Source organism: Takifugu rubripes, chromosome 21 (genome assembly GCF_901000725.2).
Source record: "Takifugu rubripes chromosome 21, fTakRub1.2, whole genome shotgun sequence".
Classification (NCBI taxonomy): Eukaryota; Metazoa; Chordata; class Actinopteri; order Tetraodontiformes; family Tetraodontidae; genus Takifugu; species Takifugu rubripes.
The window spans coordinates 2,856,742-2,880,683 of NC_042305.1; the positions used below are offsets into that span (position 1 = coordinate 2,856,742).

Genomic DNA, 23,942 nt, shown 5'->3' on the forward strand with positions numbered 1-23,942 from the left:
CTGCGCTCACTTCGGTTTGGGCCAGATTGAGCTGATAGCTCATTGCCAGTGACATAATTTAGATGAATGGTTGGTGCAATCCATCAGAAGAGTGTCGCCGGTGTGTGTGTGTGTGGGGGGGGGGGGCGACCCTCTGCCTGTCGGGGCTGCCAGGATGGATCCTATTACCCTACACCTGTTAGCAACACCAAGCCGCTCGTGTAAACAGTAAAGTGATACTTTTATCGAAGGCGAGTGGACGGTGTGAGAGAATGTAGAGAATGTGAGAGGAATGAGGAGAGGGGGAGATGAAGCAGAGGAATAAAGAAATGTTTTCTTGTTTGGGTTTAGAGGGACTAGCACCCAGGGACATGATGGATGAACTCCGAGACCACAGAGACAAGTCATGGACAGATGGCTCCGAGACGCACCAATCACAGCACAGCCTCCGCTGTCCCCACGCTGGGCTAAGGGAGACATCTAGCGGCGAGCGGGTGAACTGCAGCGCCATCAAACTGGGGGAAGTTAAAAACGCCTCGGAATTGTGAGTATCAAGCAGAGGTGGGAATAACATTTACATGTCCTCGGATGACTATAATGATCTTGTTTTAATAGTACTGGTTTTATTTGATTATATGATTTTCAAACTGCGACATGAATGTTGTCAACGGCTAAGATCTGCATTATTTCACCTCAGTTTACTTTCAGTGTGTGTCCAGTTTGTCTTTTACCTTTAGGTAGGTGGCGGACAGGTGAAATGGCGTGATTCTAACTAGGAAATAAAAAGGCTGAATTTGGAGGAGGATTTATTTTTGTGCATTTATGGAATTTTTGATGGCAGAATAACGTAGCAATTTAGGGAATTTGACTAAAGATTGCTAGGGGTGGTGGGATCCTGTGTGTCTGAAACTATCTTCCTGTGGATTTATGGTTTTCTATATTCCTGTAAACGGATCCTTAGCTCTCGGTCAGGTGGAGGCTTTATCTAACAGTCTTAGGATGAGCAACCTGCGAGCACGTTTTGCCAGCAACGCGTTCACACCTGCAGTTGCAGATCTAAATATATGAGCGCTGTACAGTGGAATCAATCTGCAGACGTAAGAGAGGGCTGTTGCACACACACACACACACACACACACACACAGAAAAATAAACCCAGAGGGAGGGGTTAAAATGTACTTAACACCTTGAGGAATACTTTGCTCATCAATAAGGAAGCATCTTTACAGACAAGCGACACTCTCAATTCAAAAGGTGGTAAATTAAATGTATTATAATTATTTTGCCCAAACGGAGCAACGAGGTGCAGGTGAATATTTTCCACCCTTGAGAAGTTCAATCTGCATTTATCCCTTTTTATTCAAAAGGCTCATGGAGGGAAAGATAAATGAATAAAAAGCATCGCTTTGCTGGAGCTGCCTCATCGATCACAGAGCTAATTTCCCATTTAAACAATGAAAATAACAGAGCGAAGCCGTCCCAAATGTGGCTAAATTACCCTCCTGTAGCGGGAGGCAGGGTGAAAAAGAGGCCGGAGCACCTGTTGGGTCGCACCCGCATCCTTTCATCCCTGAATGTTGGCAGCAATTCAGCTTTTTATTTCACATAACACTTCAAATGACACCGTGAGCTAGACCAGAATGGTTTCTTGTGCAGTGGAACTCAACATTTTAACACTTTAGAGGCGGAATTTCCTGTTTCAAATCCATCCTGTCTGTATGTTCATCACTTCTGATCTTTATTCTAAGCTCATTATTGCAGACAGTTCTCAGTAGAAACATCACTTGAAAACACCAGCACGTGTTAAGACAATGCTGGAGGTGCACAGAGGTCACGTGCACAGTCCTTTTAAAGAACATTTGGCTCACAGTCATGTATAAATCCAATCAAAAACAAAAGCTTTTAACAGTTTCCTTCTCTTCCTCGCTCCTCGTCCCTCTCCTCCCCTCCCCCACCTTCTCATTTCACTCCCATAGCGCGTCCTTAACGAGTCACGTACATCCAGCAATTATTATGAAATTAAAGCAATTTCCATGGCCGATGTTTGCCCCGGTAATAACCACGCCGACACAGGCGCCATTCATTTAGCGTTTTAGTTCAGCTCCATTCCTGTCACATTAGTGAGAGGAGCAGAATCAGAGTGTCACTCAGATATTCTGCTTAATGGTTTAGCGACGGCTTGGCCTCTTTTTTCCCTTCTTTCCCTTCCCCGCTCCTCTAACCCTATCTTCCTGCCAATTATGCTGTTTAATCTATATGTAGATAATGGTGTCCAGGACCTCCCTGTTGAAATGTCAGGTGTGAAGAGGTTATTAGCTAACTTTTAATTACCGTCCATCATTCAGCAGGCAGCCCACTGCCCACTTATCTGGGCTGAATGTTGGCTGCAGGTGGTGACGAAGCACCGGCTCTCTGCCTTCATATCGCCGTTTTCACACTTTTAACAGCACTCGGTGTTCGGGAGAAAAGATGCGAACCGGGATCATTTGCTAAACGATTTAATGGAGGCAGATCATGTGTCAGACAGTTTAATGGAGGATGTCTTCAAAGTTTGAAGGAGGGGGGGAAAAGTGGCATAACTTTACAGAAAACTCACAAGAATGTGCTGAAGTGCAAACAGGACTAGAATTACAGTGTCCTGGTGAGGTTTCGCTCTTCTAAAACAGCTCCTGGAGCCGTATTGTGATTTTAAAAGTCTTGCGGTCCCCAAACCAAAGTCTGCCCTCCCCCAACAGGGTTTTTTGGCCTGAGAGATTGGCGACAGGCCACCGTTCTCTGGTCCACTGGACAAGAACGCTGATGTGATTAAAGGTTGTCCTCCCAGCATAACTGGAATTCGCGTGATATTTACAACTCTAAGGGGAGCTTCAGGCTGTGTGTTTAAATATAGTTAAGATTCTGAAAGAGAATCAGCAAAACCAGACGTGCTGCTCCCACCACACAATGTGATCTTATAACTGCACATAATAAATGTCATGCACTATGTCACAAAAATGTCAATCCCAAATCTAACTGTGCACAACAACTATATTTAACCTCACATAATTATTTTAAAGAGAAGATGTAAACCTAAAATAATTTATCCTCTTGTTCCCATTTGCTTGTGACCTCTCCCCTGCAGATGTGGGGAATTACTGCCCCCTAGCGTCAATCTTTAGTAGTACAAATTAAAGACCGACTGGCCTTGATTAAAATCGTCTCGTCTTTTTCCGGGCCTGGTTTTGGAGGCAGCAGCCTAAGCAGTGATGCTGTAAATCTGTCCAGTGTGTCCTATGTCTACCTTGGGGTCTCGTCCCAGTGTGGCATGCCTGGAACACCTCCCTAGGTGTACAGGGGAACTCCTTTACCTGAGGCAGGTGGTTTGACCTCTCAACCAACCTGGAGAGGTTGGTACATGCTGGAGGGCCTGGTTTGATGAGGCCAACAGGACAACATCATCTGAATAAAGCAGGGATGAAATCCTGCAGTTCCCAAACCGGACTCCCTCCGGCCCCTGGATGCACCTAGAAATTCTGATTGTGAACAGAACCAGTGACAGAGGGCAGCCCTGCCAAAGTCCAACATGCACCAGAAACAGGTCTGACTTACTGCTGGCGATGTGAACCAAGCTCCGGCTCCGGTGGTACAGAGACCGCACGGCCCTGAGCAGAGGGCCACGGACCCCGTAGCCGTGGAGCGCCCCCCACAGGATACCCCAGGGGACTATATTTAACCTCACATAATTCTTTTAAAGAGAAGAAACCTAAAATAATTTGTCCTCTTGTTGCCATTTGCTTGTGACCTATCCCTGCAGAGATGTGGGGAATTACTGCCCCCTAGCGTCAATCTATAGTAGTACAAAATAAAGACCGACTGGCCTTGATTAATCAGATATGAAGGTTCTTTATTACAAACGTATGAACAAAACAGGCGCATTAGTGACAAAATAGAAAAGTGTTGGGGTACATTCATTTAGAAATATTACGCACTGCCCCAGTGATTAAGTTCTCTCAAACACACACGTGCACACGATTTCTGCCACACAATGTTAGTGATTTTTGTGAGTTATCTTATTAGTTTATTAGTGGGTTAGTTGGTTAGTTTGCAGAGAGCCAGGAACAACTCTGTTAGTAACTTGCTGGGGAAAGAACAGACGGTTGAAGAGTCCGTTAGTAGCAAACAGAGCTAAAGGCTAAAACCTCTGCCGGTATCATGGTACTAGATGCATGCTGTGATGTAGAAGCCATTATTACAGATGGAATCGTTGCGTTTGGCTCGTGGCGGCGACATAAACTCATTGCAGGGAGGTTAGTAAGAGCAGTGGGACTTTATGGACTTCACAGCCTCATGACTGTTAGTGCGAGCTGACACTTGCACTCGGGTGCACAGGTCTGACCACAAAGAACCGAACCCTGAGTCCGAGGATGGGAATTTAGCCCGAAAAGCGCAGTGCATTCTGGGAATGTCACCTGAGTTGCTGTTGTTTTTTTAATATGTGGTCAAGCCATTTTGGATCAGCAGCTCCTCTACTGTGGTTTAAAAGGCATCCTTCCGATCTCAGATCCTAAAACCCCTCAGAATGTGTTATTTGATATCTTTTTTTTGAAGGATTGCAGGATCATGAGAGAGGGCTGTGATGCATCAGGCTGCGGGCATAAAGCAGGGGTTAGTCAGACCGTTAGAGAAGAGGCCCAGCCACCGACATTCAACAACAGGTTAGTAATCATCCCACTGTTAGCACATATTAGTACGTTATTAGATATTAATGAGATACTGTTAGTTCAATCCAGACTCGGGTAAAAGCTATTTGCACATGATTATTAGCATTTGCCGTCATTTGCTTAAGTACGAAATTATAGGCAAGATGGCAGTTAAATTACAGCCAGCAGCCACACGCCACCAGTCCTTCCCTGCTGCTCTGCTGTTGCTGCTCTGCTGCTGCTGCTCTGCTGCTGCTGCTGTTTTCCAGAGGTACCAACAAATGCTAAGAACCATCTGTAAACATCCTTTCATCCCATTTCTGCTGGATTTTTTTTGTTTCTTTTTTTTTTTTAAAGTGCTTCGGGCGGCTTGGAACATCGCTGCAGCTGCGAGGAGAAAGCAGGTGGAAGCTTTAGGTCTGTTGGAAATGTTAAATCCGACATGCTAACATACAGGACACGCACATAGAGAGCACATGCACGCAAACACATGCACACACGTACACCAGAGTTAAGATCCGGGCATTAATAAATCGCTCATTCTTTAAGAATGAAAATGAAGCGAAAGTTGTGAAATTGTCGGTTTGTGAAAACAACTTTCGTTATTTTTGAACCACTTTTCTAGTTCAGCATCTGGCAGCAGATTCAGCGCCACATCAGCACCGACTCAGTAACCAAGGCAACAGAGACGGGGGCCACTCTGAAACAAACGGGCAGGACTGTGGCGGCTGCGCTGTCACCGTTCACGGCCAGGGAGACCCGGGCATCAGGATTGGGAGGTCAGAGGAGCACCCATGAAACGCCTCCCTGCTAACTGTGACCTGCTGTAGGGAGGGAGGGAGGGAGGAGGTGGGGGCGCTATCACAGACACACCGATGCAGCGGAAGCCATCTCTCTGCAGGTAAAGCTGAAGCGCCGCTTGGCTCCTCCTGAAGGTGCAGCAGCGATGACATTTATCTCTGCAGGAGGAAACAACACGGCAGCTGTTAGGAGCAGAAAGAGAGCGGCTGACGCCTTCCTGGCGGTGTCGCTCACAGCTGATATTTTTAATCTCCACATTTCCTTCCTCCTATTTGAGTCTGCGTGGTGTTGGATAATGGCAAAGCTGCTGATGCTAATTTCCTTTCGCTCCTCTGCCTCACCAGTGGAGGACAGCAGCGGCGCAAAATAATCCCACCTTTAGCGCTCGTTGCGTTCCACATTTATCTGGAATCTCCGCCAGCTAGCAGGCTTAACGCCCGGCGCACCAGTGCGCAGGCTGGATATGAGCTAAAGCATGAAATTAGCCTTGTGTTTTACATTTGCCTAAATATGTCCGACCTCTCGGGCGATTAAAGTGAAAGAAAAGTCACCGTGGCTGAGAGCAACTGACAGCTCCTGAGCCTTTGTGCAGGAGGCCTTGCAGCCGCTCGTCGGGTCCTGTGAAAATCTGCTTCTCCTGCAGGGGAACGCAGCAAAACACAGCCACAGAAAAGTGGGACGCCACCAGACTCATGCCCCCGGGAATACAAGCCTCTTTTCCTTTCATGGCTTTTTCCTCACCGCATCTTGTTGAAAGACATGAAATGTGCTTAAGTCTGATATCACTGACAGCAGCACTCTGACACTGCGTTAATAAAAGGGAACATTAAGATGAAAGCCGGGCCTGTGCACATAACCTGTCCTGCTGCCGCCTCCCTGGGTCCGGATCCTCGCAGCATCCCGGTGTCCGATGGGTCAGCGGCTCTGTGGCGAGCTCCACTCCGCTGTGGGGAGACGGAAATCAGCTTTTAACGGATTGTACCTCTTCTCTTAAGAGGGCCAGTTGTGTTGAAGGAAAAGCAAGGCTGTGATTCACATGGCACACGTCCACAGCTTTGCTATAAACGGCAGGTTTTAAAATAAAGGTGCCAGCGTGCGCAGAGAGATTTCACAGGCAGCCTGTCTGTTTATCAAAGGTAGCAAAATGTAGCATTCAAAGAGCGTTTGGGTGTGTTTCCTCTCTTACCGGTGTTCTCGTGGATATCCAGCAAACGCTGTGAAAGATCACACTTTCCTCCCTCTCCTCTTCTTCCTCCTCAAGCTGTGACTAACCGGCAAATGCGCGCAGCCTTTGCGCATGCAGCGGCTACGCCCGCGCAGAAAAGGCATGGTGGTCGCCCTCCGGACTGACACGCTGCGCGCACAAACATGATTTGCCGTCTCCGTGGCTGCAGAAGAGAGCAGCAGATGTGGGAGTGACACGAGCAGCTGCGCGCCGACGGGAGTCCAGTCAGGAAACACAAACCGCGACACGAACACAAAGGACGGGAGGTTCTGCGGAGGACGCAGCAGGACCCGGATTGATGAGAGCTCTCGGTCTCCAGCTGCTGCCACAGGTTTACGGGCTTTTGTATGCGCGCCCTTCATCCACCATCTGTTTCCCGGGCAACCAAAGACCGTCTGCAGCCACCTCCACACAGACACGATGCAGCCCAGATCATTAAAGAGGACTCGGAAACTAGTTCACGTGTTACCGAAACGTTTGTAAATCTTAGGTACACGCGTCTTTGGTGCTCTATGGTGGATCTGACCATGGGACAAATACTTCTGCTTCTATACTACTGACAGTAATTACTGACAGTAACACTACTGCCACTCACACTGGTACAACAGGCGAATAACCCCCCTACTCCTGCTGCTGTAGTGGATTTTCCCCTACGCTAAAACACTCAAACTTATGTTTTCATTAAGTTAATATACCTATGCCAGTGCCAATGAATTGAAGTGCGGGGATACCACAACAAAGTCGAAAGATGAGTCAGGGTCAGCTGGTTCACGATCCAAACGATGGTTTATTGTCGATCCACAATTCACCATGCAGTCTGAATACTGACAAGAATTGTCCTTCTTTTATACTATTTGGAGCCTGGGGCTACCCCGCCCCGGGCTCCTCCTTCTGGTTAGCTATTTTTACTCATTTTCCACCTTAAGTACCTTTTTCCCTACCTATCAGAAGTCAGGTGTACCTTACATGGGTTTTTTTTAAACAAACTCAACAGACCATGCCTTGGCTACTCCCATACTTTCCATTAACCCTCTAATAACTTCCATCTCAAAGCATACATTCAAGTAGTGACACGTATACATATAGCAGGTGCTCAAACAGTGACAATGGCTAGTACGTTTTGTCTGCATAATCATTAACTACGAAGGTCTAGTCGTTAACTCAAAGGTTACATATAGCGCCTTATGCCCGTTACCCTTCTTCACTACACTGCTACTACTACTACTACTACTACTACTACTACTACTACTACTACTACTTAACCACTGTTACTGCTACTATTGCTGCGGCTACTACTATTACTACTACAACTACTACTGCTGCTTAACCACTGTTACTGCAACTATTGCTGCGGCTACTAACTACTCCTGCTGCTACTACTACCACTACTACTACTAACTACTACCACCACCACTACTACTGCTACTATTACTACTACTACTACTACTAGTACTGCTAATTTTACTGCTACTATTACTGCTACTACTAGTACTGCTAATTTTACTGCTACTACTACTACTAGTACTGGTAATTTTACTGCTAATATTACTACTGCTACTACTACTACCATTTTGTTTAAGATATTGTTTGGCTTTATCTTTTATTTTATATTTTAGAATGTTTTTTAGATGCTGAGCAAAACAACAAAAAAAATCCCTCGCATTTGTTGTCATAAACTTGTTTTTGTCTTTAATTGTTTTGACCAGGAAAAGCAAGATGGCGTCATCATTGTTCGGGCCTCCCGTCCAGCAGGGGGCGACAGCGTTCACAACACTCGTGCGTTTTATAACACAGGACGGTGAAGGAGGTGTCACATTATTACTATTTCTACCGTTAAACAGTGTTTAACCTCATGTGTTTCGTGGCTTTGGATCCCATCCTGTCTCATAATATAAGTTAGCAGTATTCTATAGCTGAGAGCCAGTTCGGGTCTCGTTTGTTCTGCTCGGTCCACATGGAGACGTGATGAGTTGCAGCACCGGTTCGGTGAGTTTGCTCAGCCGCATCGTCCCGCCGCCCCCCGCGGCTCTGTCGGGCCTGTGCGCGGTCACGGAACACCTGTACCTCAGCAATGTCCGAGCGGCCAGCGACTCCTGCCAGCTGACCCGCTGCAAAATAACGTGCGTGGTCAACGTCAGCGAGGCCAAGAGCAGAGCCCCGCAGCTCCCCAGCGTGGAGTACATCCACCTCCCGGTCCCCGACTCTCCGCTGGCTCCTCTCAGTGACCACTTCGACCCGGTGGCGGACCAAATCCAGCTGACAGCAGCGCACGGAGGCCGCACCTTGGTGCACTGCAACGCCGGCGTGAGTCGCTCGGCCGCCCTGTGCATGGCCTACCTGATGAAACACCGCCATGTGTCCCTGCTGGAGGCTCACAGGTGGCTGAAGGGCCGTCGGCCCCTGGTCAGGCCCAACAAGGGCTTCTGGGAACAGCTCATCCGGTATGAGATGGAGCTCCGGGGTTCCAATTCGGTCAGCATGGTTTCCTCATCCATGGGGGACATCCCAGATATTTATGAGGAGGAGGCCAAAAACATGATGCCGGTGTGAAGAGAACGTCATTGCCCCCCAGACACAACACCTCTGGCTCCTCTTGGTCAGAGGTTTCCCTTTTCTAAAGACAACTGAATTCTGTTGCAAGAGATATTTGATCGTTTCCCAGTTTGGCGACGTTTGTTTTAGGGAACACCAACTGGATTTTCACTATATGTGGTCAGTTATAAATGTTGCGGCACATGTGCACCTTTATCTTTAATACCAATGTTATTTCAAATAAAACATTTTAGAGCGATGTCTGTCTTTTTTTGGAATTAAGAAAGGCCACCTGTTAAATTAACAGTGACGGAGTTTCCTCTTACCTGGAACTGGATGAACAAGGACTATTGACGTTGTCGGGGAACATTCTGCTCCCTGCTTGATTTGAGCAGCAGGACTATTGAAGTGATCCCTGCCAGGTGCCCCAGCCGACCCAATAAAGCACTGGCTGCAGCTCATGTGTTTCACAAGAAGCTTTATTACCACATTAAGTCTCCCCCTTACACACTTTCCCAACAACCCAAGCCCTCTATAAAATAAATATACTCAGATACTTTTGTTGTGTGTCCACAAATGTATCATATTTTGCTATAAAATCTATCTTTACATGATATGGACTTCAAGCTCCGCCTATAAACTGCACATCTGATTTTTACAAAGTGGTTTCCATCTATGAGTCGCGCACCAAATTATAAACGCATCCTTGACAAACCGACACAAACTATCACAAACAGGCATCCTTTTAAAGAAGGGGGCCAACCAGTCTCCCACAAAACAGACTTGTTCCTGTTTAACACCTGAGAGGAACCTGAAAGAAGTGAGGGTGGGGGCTAGCAGGAGGACAAAAGTATTTGGACAAAGCTGAGCTAGCTGATAGCAGTAGGTTTATTTTTTTTGGGGGGGGAGGGTCACAAATCTTCAAATGTGAGCAAGTAGGCAAATATCCCCATAGAAGAATGCAAACTATCGATTAAAGATCACATTGTTACCGTCCAGCCTGCTCAAGTCTCAAAAAATCTGTCTTCTAAATGGAATTAAAGGTAATTATAACATTCATCAGGCCGATACCACGCGCTTACAAACACAACATAAATAACGATACTATCATTGCCCACAGTAAAACAAGAATTTGATATATTGTACCAACAAATATCCAGACCCTTTCAACAAAGCCTATTTTACATTTTACACTTCCTCCATGGTAGAAAAAAGTCTACTGTTGAAACAATGTGCTATTGCAATCTGCTACATCTACTTCCTGGCTGATTGCTTCGAGTGTCCTAGTGACGAGTGCAAAATCTGATGGCTTATTTTACTTCCACTGCACTTCACAAACTCCTGCGATAAGGCAACAGTGTATTCTGCATAGACGTGCAATTAGCATGGAAAAGGTACACACACAAGTTCATTTAACACAACTAAATTAAGTTGACATGCAGTGCACCAGAAAACTGTCAAACATGGTCATCCAGTCACTTCTCACACAACAGCCAATGTACAAAACCGCTCCAGGCCTCCTCCAGACCGTCTTCACATCTGAAACAAACGCGTGCGAATGAATCACCACAAAAGATTTGCTGGATTTGAACAAGTTAGGCGCTTTGAAGGAGAACCGACCTGTTGTTCCAGTCTCTGGTATTCTGCGGATTTAGGGCGGCGCGCAGCAGCTCTGGACTTCTTCCCTTCCAGGACAAACGCTATGATCTGAGAGAAAGAAAGAGACAATTGGTGATGTGGAGCAAAACAGGTGCGACAGGCCTGGATCCACCTGGAGGGGGATAAGGTCGGCTGTGCTTCTGTGCACGAGCTTCACAACAGACCACTATGGAAGTCGCACATTCCAATTTAAAGACCTGAAATACTGGCTCTCGCGCTAGCATGTTTGTGTGTTTGTGTAACAATTGTGCGGCGGACACGGTACCTTGCGCCTGTTGTGATAAGTGATGTAAAGCACAGCCACCAGCACCGCTGTAAAAACAAGGTAGGCAAAAAAGTGACTGCTTTGTGCCTCCTCGTCGATATCAATCAGAGCCTTCCCGTAATCTTCATTTTTCTCCTCAGCGGGGATCTTTCCTTTACTTTCATCCTCCTTCTCGTTTGTTCCATCTGGTTTCTTCTTGTTTGTGGCGTTTTGGTCCGTTTGACCTTTGCCGGGGGAATTTCCGGCCTTTTCCACCTTTTCGTCGTCCTTTGTCGTTTTCTCCTTGCTGGTGTCATCTGGCGTTTTGTTTTTTACCTCCTTGCTGCTCGTTTTCTCAGGTTTTTTCTTATCTCCGGCCTTTTTGCCTGTTGCATCCTCAGCAGCCGTCTCCTTCCCTTGTGTGTCTCCGGTGATCTTTCCGGCCTTTTCGTCGTCCTTTGTCGTTTTCTCCTTGCTGGTGTCATCTGCCGTTTTGTTTTTTACCTCCTTGCTGCTCGTTTTCTCAGGTTTTTTCTTATCGTCGGCCTTTTTGCCTGTTGCATCCTCAGCAGCCGTCCCGTTCCCTTGTGTGTCTCCGGTGATCTTTCCGGCCTTTTCGTCGTCCTTTGTCGTTGTCTCCTTGCTGGTGTCATCTGGCGTTTTGTTTTCAACCTCCTTGCTGCTCGTTTTCTCAGGTTTTTTCTTATCGTCGGCCTTTTTGCCTGTTGCATCCTCAGCAGCCGCCTCGTTCCCTTGTGTGTTTTCGGCGATCTGCCCAGCCTGATCAGATGTGGTCGTGTTTTCTTTCTCACTGCCAGGTTCATTATCAGCGGTTTCGACTTTTGGGCCATTTTGATTCACATCCTTTTTATCATTCATCGTGATGGTGGACTTTGGAGTCGTTATTTTGTCATGGTCCTTCTCGCTTACGTCCGTGTCAGCGTTTGGCGTTCCATTTGAGCTGGTTTTATCTTCATCACCCTCTTTAGGTCCACTCTCTCCAGCAGGTTCAGAGGTTCCTGCTCCTGTTGTGCTGTCATTTGTGTGCTGAGGCTCGGGGTCACTTCCGTTATCACCCTGGATGGAGTCGGGCTTATCGCTGCCACCTTTTGGCCCCTGCAGCCCTAAAAACAAGTGATGAAGTAAAAAGTGTAGACCTTTAATGGACACAGCAGAGGAGAGCAACAGTTCTACCACCAGGGCTGCTGCTAATCCTACAAAATAAAGTGTTTAGAGTGTCCAGACCGATCAGACTGGCGCCCTGCTTCACCGTTCAAATATTCAGCGAGATCTGCTCAAACATGGCTTCCTGGTCGAGACCTGAGAAGAAAACCTCTCCTGAAGGTTGCCAAAGACCATCTAGACAAGCCCGATGAAAGCTTGACTTTTGAAAGTAAAGTGCAACTCTTCACATTAACAGCTATTTTTGAACGTTGCATGTTACTGTATGTGATATACAGAACGTCTTAAATACATGTCCTGCATGCAATTCCAAGTATTTACAATAATTTAGTTTCGTCCAATTGTCTACAAATGCGTAGTTGGTAAAAGACATTTCTTAAATCCAGGACAGTGGAGTATAAAAAGGACAGATTTACTGAAGAACGGGGGCAGTTTTGGGGGCTTTGGTCCAGACTGTGGAGGCCTTGTGAACTTTGTACTTTGTGTGTTATGCAAACGGTAATGTGGAGGGATCCAGATGATCGCGGTGATCGGAGAGGCAATAAATCGACTCTGCTGTGATTTCCCACACCAAAAATGATGCTCTGTTTCTGTGATTATCTACCCTATTCGCCGTAGCTTTGTGATTTCTCAGATTTGGTTCTGATGAATCATCTTACAAAGACGGAACACGGATTGCGGATGAGCGCTTATAAACCTCATATCAGACAATCGCAGGGAGAAAAGCAAAATAACTCCACCCACCTCTGGCCAGAGAGCAGCATAGGAGCACAACGACCATCAACAGACGCGTCTTCATTGTGGCACCTCAAAAGGTCAAACACTAAGATGAAATTCTTTGTTAAATCTGAGTATTACTGAGCGCGTAGACACCGTTGACAAACTAGCGCCAGCGGCAGAAGGATTTGACAAATCCGGTTTCGACTTCCGTGTACAGCGGGGCTTTTTCTTCTTCTTCTGTAGAATTATTAACGCGTCGCCCCTCTACTGCCACCTAAAGGTTGGTTGGTAACATGACACGCCTCTGCTTAGAGGCGGACTTCTCCAAATCCGGGTATTTTATTGATTTTACTCATTTTGTCCATTACGCAGATTCTATTTTGTCTCATTAATACTTATTCCCTATCATAAATAGCAGGAAGATGTCAAGCTTTTATGATTTGACTTGCCACCCAAACATATCAAGCAGCCACAAAGGCAATGTGTCACCTTACAACATCTGTTTGAGACATTGTATTACACTGAACGTGAATATGGATGTAATCTAATATTTAATGTTTCCCGTGAATTGGGACTATCAAATATCTCAATTACCATCAGCAGATGGCGATATTGCTACACACCACTAAGGTGTGGTGGTGGAAGTGGAGATGTGTTTCTGTCATTGTGTTTCTGAACATTTCATGTTTTTGGTAAAACTTCAATTTATTGGTCTCTTCAACTGCTTTATCCCTTTTGGGGGACGGTACACAATGGGCAGAGGGAGGGTTCAACCCCCCCCTAGATGAGTTGCCAGCTCATCACAGGGCCATATATGAGCATTTGTGGGGTCAGTAACTTGCTCAAGGGTACCTTGGCCATCTACCAGAACACCTTCCATGTTTTGTCTCTCCTGGGTCTCAAACCAAGAACCCCCCACCTCAGCCTAGTTCCCAACAGCCTGGGCTACCACAGCCATCTATGTATCTATCTACAGTGTTAGATTATTTCCCCACTTGCTTCAACCCAGTTCACCTCAACAACCCAGGCAAAAACCATTTACAACCAGTGCTGCTTGCTTTTGTTACTAAATCAACTGGTTACTGATGCACTGGGAGTTCGAATGAGCTTGTTTTAGTAGGACAGGCAGGACAGATATAAAGTGCTTGTATGAGATCAGCAAGTGCAACGCTGCCTAATTTCTCTCACTCATTAAACACAAGGAAGTTCTATCATTAAAAGCACTTTTTCATGAGAACAAATCCTATTTTGCAGGCATGCATATCAATTACAAGGAATACAAGTGAAGATGTGCAGAGAAGATAATTATCAGGATGTTAATGGGAGGTGTTTTACATCTCTGCTGGGTGCCAGGCACCTGTGGGTTCTTGTAATGAACACATCTTAATTGTGGCAAGCTGTTTGACATTTGAAAAGTCCGATGATTGCCCTCATTCTTGACACACATTTGCATTTCCATCTTTAAGGTCAAACGGCTATGAATAATACATAGCGGAGGGTCTTACGGGGTCTCACAGTCCGTCTCACCTATCTGCACAAAGGCCCAGCTGAGTCCCGCTAAGCTCGCTGAATGTTACAGAAACAATCAATTAATATCCCTTGGAGAAGCCACATGTGACGTGAAGCCTGTTGTTAATGGGAATGTAAGGAAGTCACCCTGTTACGCTTTTAAACTCACTTTTCTTAAAAGTGTATGCAGAGTATTGTTGAAGGGTTGAACCGGAGTAAATCAAGATCAAAGGAAACGCTCAGGATCTTTGAAAGGAAATCAGGAGTGAAAATTAATTTGTATAAAATCTGCATTCTAGATGCAAATGTGATGTAGAGCAGCAGCAGATGTTAGAGGAGATGGACGTTGGACTGTTACGATGCCATATCTAGAGGTGAACATTGCATCGGATGGACGTCCTTGAGGAGACGGGTTCGCAGGCTGTTTTGACACCTCATTACCTGTAATATTACTGATTTATTGTTAGAGTAGCTCTGACAAGCAGCCGTAGCACCAGAGACTGCACAGTTTGCGCACCACGGAAGGTAGAGGGGGCAAACAAGCAAGGGCCTATTATGGCCAATGAATGCCTAAAACCTTGTGCTTGGTGGGGAGGAGGGGGGTCATTACATGGGGGAAGGAGAAGAAAACTTTTTCTTTTTTTTTCGGTCCACATGTGGAGTTTCAAATGCTTTGGCGAGACCGTAGGCATGTCTGACGTAACTCCTCATCTAAATATCAATGACTCCCCCTGCAACGAACGCCGCTGCCTCATTGGTGCAGAGCACAACTCGGATCTCCTGTAGGAAGAATACGAGCGGCGACACGGAGGGGTGGCGACGTTGGCTGGTCCAGAAGTGCCCCCTCACTCCAACATAATTGGTGGATCCTTGGAACCCCTCCTGCTCTGCACCCTAACTTGTGTATTTTTTTCCACTAATTGAAATGCCTAATGAGGTCCCAGGGGCTCCATCGAATTACCTCTGAGTTAATTAAAGCCTGCGCAACGTGCCAAATAGTGAATAAAAGTGCTTAAAAAAAGGCACCCAGGCAGGTTGTGGTGCAGTGGGACGGCAGTGACCCGCTTTTGTGTCATTGTTGGGATCGTTAGACGCCAAGAAGGAGCAGATGTCTGCTTTATTTCTGTTTATTCTGGGACTGAAATTTTGTTTCCCCAAGTCGGGAGCTCTTTTCCAGTGTGGTTAGCCTAATTCGGTCTTTATGAAATATTAAAACTGCTTTACACAGGACAGGTGTGATCTAGCTTTTTATGGAGGAGCCGGGCGGCTCTGATAAAATCACGCTTCCTGCTCAATACGAGCACGCACTCGGCACCTACGGAGGACCGAAACCTGCTGGATTTGGTCACAAACACTCTGCCAAAACCTGCAAAAACTGCGTGAAAACACGGGCGGACGCACCTTTTAAGAAACAATTCCAAATGTTTATTTAACAGGTCAAAGAAAGGGAACACACAATTGAACTGAAAAAGAAGGAAGGAGGTTCAGGGGGCTGCAATTATTGGCCAGTACTATGACTTCAGCTTAATACTAACATTAATCAGAATTTGGCTAGAAAGATGTTTTTGTTCCTTTTTGTTTTTATAAAGAAACTTTATGTACATTGGTTCTTTTATACAAGTTCATTGGATAAATGGATGAAAAAAAAAGAAACCAGTTCTGCAGTAAACTTTACAAAAAATACATTTAGTTTTCATTAAGAGATGTAGAAAAGGAAGCAGTCAAATATTGACCAATAATATTTCATCCTTTTCATTATTTCGAAAAAAAAAAAAAAAGGCTGCTCTAATATCTATTCAAAAGGTAAAGCAATATACAGCACAAATAAATGAGGGAGGTACAGACACAGATTCACTCGGTTGGTTTGGTAACCAAGGAGAGCGGCTGTGACTGGTACAAGGCGTGGTGGGTGTGAAGGGCTGCCTGATGGAAGGGGGAAGGAGAGGAGAGCATAGAGGGGTGCAGGGAGGTGAAGGGGATTGGCCGAGTGAGGATAGGTGTGGTTGGCTGGCTGCCTGAAGTACCAACTGGAATAGAAGAGGGCTGGGAGGAGGAAGAGGAGGAAGAGGAAGAGGATGTGGATCCAGAAGCCTTCCCAGGGAGGGGGAAGCGGTGGTGCATGCGTCCCTCCGGTTTGGTAGTGAGTGATAACGGCTGCGCCTGCTCCGAGTGAGTGGCGGCCGGCGCCGCCGGAGAGGCCAAGGCGGCGGAGGGGGTGGCCGGGGAGTCCAGCATGCTGCCGTGTGACGACGCAGGGCTGTCGCACATCTTCTCTGACGGCAGGTACTGCACGCACTGCTTCTTGCTTCTGATGGAGAAGTCTGTGGGCAGATGAAGATGAATTATGGATCTGATGCTGGCTGCAAATCTGGTTCATGTCCCACAAAGCTGAAAACATGTGACAGGATGAAGAACAAAGATGGCGGCAGGAAGAGTTCAGACTTTAGGCTGAGAGGGAGTTAGAAACAAGAGGGACAACAGGGTGGGAGGCATGCGGACGCAGGACAGTGGACATAAAAAGCCCCTCCACGATTTGGCCAACAGCTGCGGTCAAAGTGGTTTTACTGCGGCTTCCGGTCGAATAAAGTTTTATTCTTTCTTTAAAAATGCCGAAAAAAGTTGCAGAACACTTCAAAAAGAATAAAATCAAAAGAATAAAAAGTTGAAGGCTTCCCGAAAAGTCCCGACACGAATCGTTAAAAACGGGCTGCAAACGAGGACGTGACCTTGTGGACCTCGGTGTTATGGAACAAAGTTCAGATTTATGAAGATCAGAGAAACGTCAACAGTTGGTTATATCTCGGAATTATCGCGTTCCCTCCGGTTCCTCGAGGGACTGACCGATAATGACACGGCAGACATACCTGCTACTATTAGCACTGAACCTCATAAGCTGCATGAAAAGTGTGGAAGCAGGAAAAGGAGTTAGTAGTAGTTAGTAGGGAAGAGAGGGTAAATAAAAGAGCACAGCTGTAGATGCAAATCATAATAAAAAAAAAGGTTCCATTCGTCCAACTAATCAACTGCTCCTCTTACCTTCTGGTTTAGAATCAGGCTTATTTTCTCGCTTCCTCTTTTTCCGCTTTCCCTGAAAACAGGAAATAACGTCTTTAAAAACTGGAAACTTCAAAGACTTTAAAAGATGCTAAGAGCACCGAGCGCAGTAAATGCGGTAAAGTGCATTTCCCTGATTTTTAATTTCGCATTTCATTGATTTGCAACTGGAATATTTTACTATCCCGCACGTCGGTGGCAAAATAAACCTCAATCTCTCCATTGTTTCGGACAAAACATGAAAAAAAGTGTTTCTGACCAACTAGATTTTGTTTCGAGCCGTTAATGCTTTAACTTGCAGTGTCATTTTGTCCTTATTTAGCATTGAGGCGGTTGTTCCCACAGAAACTCAGCGCACGTCCCAGCGTCCAACGCGGCGTAATCCAGTTTGATTTGCAGCCACTCACATAATTATCTCGTGCCGACCATCCTGGGTAGAGCTGGGAGTGGAGTTGCCTTTCTTTCCTGGCCAGCTCGTAGTATTTGGCTTGTTCCTCTCTTGACAGGGAATGCCACTGTTGACAAAGCCACAACAGATATCAAAGGGTTGCCAAACACTCGTGCGCAGACCTGTGCGTGTGTGTGTGTGTGTGTGTGACTTACCCGTCTTCCAAGGATCTGGTTGATGGCGGCGCTCTCTTTCAGAGTGCACTCTGCCACTACTTTGGCTCTCATCTCCTTCATATACAGCATGAACGCATTCAGAGGTTTCTTGATATGAGGCTTCTTGTCCTCCTCCTTCTTGTGAGGAGCTGGGGATTTCCTGCTAATCGCAAACATTGAAAAGGCGCCGTTAATAAAGCGCTGACACGGGGAAGGTGCCGGCGAGCAGCGAGCACCGCGCAGCGCCAACAGATCAGACGAGTGTTAAGTGCTCTTACGCCTGCATTGTGGGGCTGATGTTATCCCCGCTGGGTTCCTGTTTGATTGCAGGGGAGACAATGGCGGGATGAGGTATGCCAGTCTGGTGGAGGCCGTGCGGGGGCGGAGTCACCATGTGAGGAGAAAAGCGGCTGGACACCAAACTGCGAGGGCCACGGAGGGAAACAGTTTAACAGCTCGCTTGGGTTAACCTGCCGAGGAAAAGCTAAATAACCTGGCCCATAAGTGGTCCGTCTGAGCGTGCCGCTGAAATTCCCTGTTCCTACTGTGACTGTCTAGACTGGATTCATTCGAACAATGTGTGAAATGCTTGACAATTGTTCAAGAGGTCTGGAGGAAATGCAGTGTGTGTGGTTACCGCTTTGAAAGCCTTCCGACTGCTGTCCACGTGCACACCTCTACCGTGCTTCTCTTAAATACTAGCAATTATCACCAAAAACTACTGCAATGAGCAGTCTCTCACATCCCATACTGGATAATTTTAGACTAGAAAATATGATAAACAATGCTTTGGAAAGCCATCTCGAAGGTTATGCATGCTAACGCAGGAAAATAGGTTAAAAGCTTGTTTCGACCCCTCGAGATCCGATTGAGTTTGAAAACTAAAACATATGAATCAAGAAAACATGGAATAACATTTCCCTGATTAAGCCTGATTGGCTTGGATTTCCTATTTCCCCTTTAAAACAGTTAATAAGTCATGCTATATAAACAAGGAGGAAACCTCAGCATTCCTAAGGTAACGAAGCTGTAGCGACTGTGATGGTGTGACGGCATCAGGTTTTCAGCAAATAATTCCGTCCTTAGTGTTTCTGTAGCACTTAAACGTCAGCTAACAAAACCTTTGATTATTTATGAGATTCTGGCTTCAGGTCTTTGCTCATCGTGTTTTAGAAACCATATTAAACAAATGAAATTTGAACCCAAACCTGTTTGATTTAGGCGTCATTATTTGACGTGCGCTGTAATGAAACCCTTCAGGGATATTCCTGGGATATTCCTCACATGATATGGAATGTAGAGAATATTTCCTCTCCCAAACACCGGAAGGCTGACAAATCACCAAACTTCTTAAAGAAGGTGAGAGTGAAGCCTGATGGGACGCGTAGATTCAGAGATTGATTTGCCCTGATCAATGCCTAGTGTGGGCACGTGTGTGTGTGTGTGCACGTGTGTGTGAGAGCGAGCGAACACTGGCTGGTCTTGAGAGAGGAGCACTGAATGTTAACAATCAGGTTGCTGGTTACTAAGCCTCAGAGTTCAGTGTTTTTCTAGACTTTATTCTGGAATAAAAGCCTGTCCCTAGATTTATACTCTGGTCCTGTCACATACATATGGGTGATCGTGCTATTATCCCCACGGTTGTTGGTTTTTGTTGTCTACAACTGTGTTTATTGTTCTAAAAGATAAGGAGAAGCTGATTTCAGCGTGAGACAGAAGCAGCAGGTATATGGTGTCCCCCTGTTGGGGGTGATCTGCTCACCTGGACATGGATGCATTCATGGCTAGTGCTGGGTAGGGGTGACGGAATCCCCCCGGAGGGATGGAGTACATGTGCTGGCCCTGCCTGAGACACACACAGATGAGGTGAGTGAACACTCCAGATCAAACGCGCCTGGCACCAAACGCCGGCACAAACGCGCTCGTCTGAACTACAAAAGCATAAACGGAGACAAATTCCTCCAATATTTTCCTTTTTTCCTGGTGACGCATACACACCTGAGACCCAGAATCTTTCTACTGAATGATAAACAATGTGTGTGATGGCAGCAACCATCGTGAGTGTCTGATGTGTGTGTGTGTGTTGCTGGGAATAAAACTTACTGCGGCATGAACCAGCCCAGGGGGTGAGCAATGGATCCCACCGCCCCAGGAGACAGGGGGTAGTAGGGAGAGAGCTCCGATGGGTGAGGAGTCCGGGGAATACCTGCGGGCGGAAGCAGACGGGCCTGAGTGTCTGACGGACGGCCAACAGAGAAAAGAGGCCCGGTGGAAAATGTCTTACCCGTCTTTGGGTCCAGAATCTCCGGGGACAGGTGCGACGGCGGCGTGCCTGGAGAGAAGTGTTCATTGCTGTAGGTGATGAGGGGAGTGAGCGGGTGCACGTGGTGAGCGTGCTGCACCACTGGCACTTTGTTGGACTGCTGAGAGAGACGGGAAAAACATCAGCAACAGGTTTCCAAGCTTAAGAAAATTAACACAGATAAACTAACAATTTAGAATGATTTAATCCGTTAAAGTGCTGCATCGGCCCGTGTGACTGTCTATTATTTAGTCATGATTTTACTGAAAAAATAATGTTTTACATGGTCTTTCTGGGCCATTTTATACACGACTTATATGATGAAATGAGCGATTGGATAGACTACGTCTAGTGGATGCAGCCTGATGCAGTCGGCTACCGTTCCATCAGCAGGCCCGCGTGTACGCTAAGCATCACAGTGTGCGCATGTGACCAGCCCTGTGACGCAATCTGGACCAGCACCAGCAAACGGCGAAGTCCTTGCGGACAGGCGCCAAACGCGTTACGGTCATTTTTACACGTACAGAACTGTTGGTTCAGTAATTCTAGAGGGGGGAAAAAACACAGCACCACGTGTCCAAAAGTCACAAACAAACACAATCTTGTCTCGGGTGAAGCGGGGAAAACCAAAATGGCACCGCGGCCCTCTGAAACCGCTCCCCTTTGATTCGTCCCCGGTAATACCAGCCTCTTGGTTTCGCGATGCTAACGAGCCCGTCTGTCCCATTGTCCCAGATTTATCACCATGCAACACTCGGCTCGGCTCATGTCTCTCAGCCATGCGGTGGAATGGCCCGAGCGTGCACGTGAGGGGACCTCGGTTCGGGGCTGAGCTCTGGCCGACATTGGGCCCGTGAGGAAGATGAAGAGAACAACAGTAATCAGCAGCGTCTCTACTTTGGTTAGCATCGCTCAGCTGGGCAGTCATTTCCCCTGGCTGCCCGGCTGAATGGAGCACTTGTTGGCTCAACTTGTCACATGGGAGGGTCAAGGGGTGGGTGGGGGCAGGGTGGGGGGAGAAAGGAGTCTTGTTCCTCCAGGCTAACCTTTCTTCAATATCCCTACCCATCCTCCACCACCCCACCCCACCCAACCCCCCTTTTTTTAAACTTCTCCTCAACGTGGTGTGTTCGGGAACAAGGTCTGCATTCAGACTCCAGCCGACTCTCTCTGCCTCTTAGAATTGTTCCAAATCACAGCTATTTTTTTTCCTTCTTTTCCTCAAACTTGTATTTAAAGGAGCGGGCTAACCTTTTTCCTCTGGTTAAGTCTTTAGCAAATTGGTTCCTCCTGCGTCAAAAGCACGCTTTGATTCCGCTAAAGCCAAAGAGAGGAGAAAATATTTACCGCTGTGTAAGGCGGCTATATAAAGATCGCTTTGCTCAGGTTCGGTCCCGGCAGAGTTGAAGCACAGAAGGTCAGAGCGCAAGATGGTGCTCAGATTTGCCACAAGACAGAAACGGCTTTGATAATGCTTCATGGCAGAAGCGGTGTTGACTTGCCGGCTTGAAATCCCAGAGCCCACACGTCATGTATTTTTAAGATGTGCTTTGTTGTTCTTCTTCGTGTACAATAGGCCCGAATTTCCCCTCTGTTGTAAGCGCTGTTTGAGACCTCCAGACCTGAATGCCAACACATTTTGGGAAAGGCTTCAATGAGAATTTTCAATCACCGCATTCATTTTTAATCTCTCGGAATATACACCGATCGCCTAAACTTAATTCTAACTTTGAAGGCACTAGTTTCAATTCCTGCCTCAACCGAACGTGGAGGTAAAGTGGGGTAACCTGGCGTACCTATGCAAAACCGAAACATCCCGCCAGGCAGAATTTCCTGAGCAAAGTTGGGAAATTCCTCGAGAAAGGAATCCTTCAGCCACCATTGATAATCCAGCCCTTAGCTAGTTAATGTCAGTGGTAAAAGAAGGCAGCATCATTTTGGGAACAAAGAAAGTCAGAGTCCTTGCAAATATAGGTGTTATTTACACCCAGATTATTAAAAAGGAACTTAGTCTTCCGGAGTTTTGGTCCGAGCTGGTCGACCCATGAGGCGAGCCAAGCAGTGAAAAGAGAAGGTAGCAAAAAAAATATGCATAAATAGGTCTGGTCTGGACGGAACAATCACACTGCATTTCCACAAATGTTCAAGGAAATACTTCATATCCGGCCATATTTTTTTTTTAAAGTTACATCATGAAAATAACTACGTCAGGGGCCCTACTAACCCTTAAAATATTCTATATTTATATATAATATTCAACAACAAAAGAAAAAGAATCATTCTCATAATGGATTTTTTTGTAATCACACACTGGTAATGCTCCTTTAACCAAGACTGGCGGAGTGTAAAGAGGAACCCATGAGGAACATGAAACCTGTTTTAAATATAAACAACATCTACGTGATCGGACAGATAAAGAACAACCTGAAACCAGATGGTATCTCCATCCACACACAGAACACAGCCCTTCACATGAGCCAGTCTGGACCGTGGCGCATACCTCTCCGCTAAAAGGAAAAACACCCACAACTGGTTTTGAGAGAGTGGACGGAGGGACGATTTGGTTTCAGTGGAAAACGAGGTCGCCGAGCTGGTGCAGGGAAATATATCAACATTTTAAGAGGCTCAGAAACTAAAAAGGCCGAGGTGGCAGCACCTCGCCATGGCTGTCCAACTTGGAACGTCGCTAAGAAAAGCAAAGCCCTTGGTCAGTGTGTGTGGAGGGGTGGATTTCATTCAAACAAACATGTTTTTGGATCCTGCACATCTGAATTGAATTACTAGGCAAACAGCCGATGGGGCAGAGAGCTTAGAACAAACTGAATAACCCTGCAGCTTTGTGTGTCTTTATGCTCAGTGATTCTGGGTGGGAGGCTCACAGGCCTTTCAAAACTCCAGGAAAGACAGGCAGAAAAGAATGCCCGGCATGCCGAGGAATCCGAGTCTTGTTTGTCAACGGCAACAGGAAGCAGACGTGACAGGGGACTGACCGTGTCGTATGTCTTTAAACTCAATCCAAGCGACGCCGTTCATCATGGACACGGCGCCCAAGCGCGCGCGCCGCGCCGCAGCGTCACGTTACAGGGCGATTATGGCCCCAGCTATCCAAAACATCCAGGTTTAGCTTAAAAAAAAAAGATATTGTGCTCCGTTTTCCTCACAGATGAGGAGCAAACAGGATTATTGTTATTAGGTGTGCGAATATATGCAATGTCAAACGTTTGCGATCAATTCTCGCATCAGTCTGATGTTTGTTAAGGAGCATCCCTGGGAAACAATGAGGCTAATGGACCACATTAGCTCCAGCAAAAACTCGGAAAAGATCAAAAGCCCGGAAATATGTGTCTTATAAGTTGTTACCTAAAAAGAAATGAGCTCTGTGTCCCCACAGGATGTCTCTGCTATGGTCCGAATGAATTCCTCTTAGAGAAATGGGCTAAATATTCAGTATTA

At 46.5% G+C, this 23,942-nt stretch overlaps 3 protein-coding genes and 1 long non-coding RNA gene across 8 annotated transcripts in view; 1 reads left to right on the forward strand and 3 right to left on the reverse strand.

Moving 5' to 3' along the window:
* Positions 1-3,841: 3,841 nt before the first annotated feature.
* LOC115247669 (uncharacterized) lies at positions 3,842-7,090 on the reverse strand. Its single transcript, XR_003886765.1, has 3 exons — positions 6,646-7,090; positions 6,011-6,403; positions 3,842-5,617 (listed from the first exon to the last, which is right to left on the reverse strand). It is a non-coding gene; the product is annotated as an uncharacterized lncRNA (long non-coding RNA).
* A 1,392-nt stretch (positions 7,091-8,482) lies between these two features.
* On the forward strand, positions 8,483-9,475 carry LOC101068720 (dual specificity protein phosphatase 18-like). Its single transcript, XM_003974474.3, has one exon. It carries the CDS (start codon positions 8,650-8,652, stop codon positions 9,232-9,234), a length of 585 nt encoding a protein of 194 aa, XP_003974523.1. The 5' UTR covers positions 8,483-8,649; the 3' UTR covers positions 9,235-9,475.
* Positions 9,476-9,678: 203 nt separating this feature from the next.
* On the reverse strand, positions 9,679-13,236 carry tgoln2 (trans-golgi network protein 2). Its single transcript, XM_003974475.3, has 4 exons — positions 13,046-13,236; positions 11,141-12,243; positions 10,837-10,923; positions 9,679-10,755 (listed from the first exon to the last, which is right to left on the reverse strand). Exons 1-4 carry the CDS (start codon positions 13,098-13,100, stop codon positions 10,750-10,752), a joined length of 1,251 nt encoding a protein of 416 aa, XP_003974524.2. The 5' UTR covers positions 13,101-13,236; the 3' UTR covers positions 9,679-10,749.
* Positions 13,237-15,932: 2,696 nt separating this feature from the next.
* Positions 15,933-23,942, reverse strand: part of tcf7l1b (transcription factor 7 like 1b) — a 28,268-nt gene continuing 20,258 nt past the window's right edge. Inside the window, exons 5-13 of one of the 5 annotated variants that reach the window (XM_029829760.1) lie at positions 20,472-20,610; positions 20,291-20,393; positions 19,950-20,033; positions 18,466-18,609; positions 18,188-18,350; positions 17,992-18,099; positions 17,567-17,618; positions 17,395-17,423; positions 16,718-16,851 (exon numbers count right to left, since the gene is read on the reverse strand). In XM_029829760.1, the coding sequence (XP_029685620.1) occupies positions 17,404-17,423; positions 17,567-17,618; positions 17,992-18,099; positions 18,188-18,350; positions 18,466-18,609; positions 19,950-20,033; positions 20,291-20,393; positions 20,472-20,610 (813 nt within the window). In that variant the 3' untranslated portion in view covers positions 16,718-16,851; positions 17,395-17,403. Of the gene's footprint in view, positions 16,852-17,394; positions 17,424-17,566; positions 17,619-17,991; positions 18,100-18,187; positions 18,351-18,465; positions 18,610-19,949; positions 20,034-20,290; positions 20,394-20,471; positions 20,611-23,942 lie in introns of all 5 variants that reach the window. The other 4 variants (XM_029829758.1, XM_029829756.1, XM_029829759.1 and 1 more) reach the window with 4 other exon arrangements.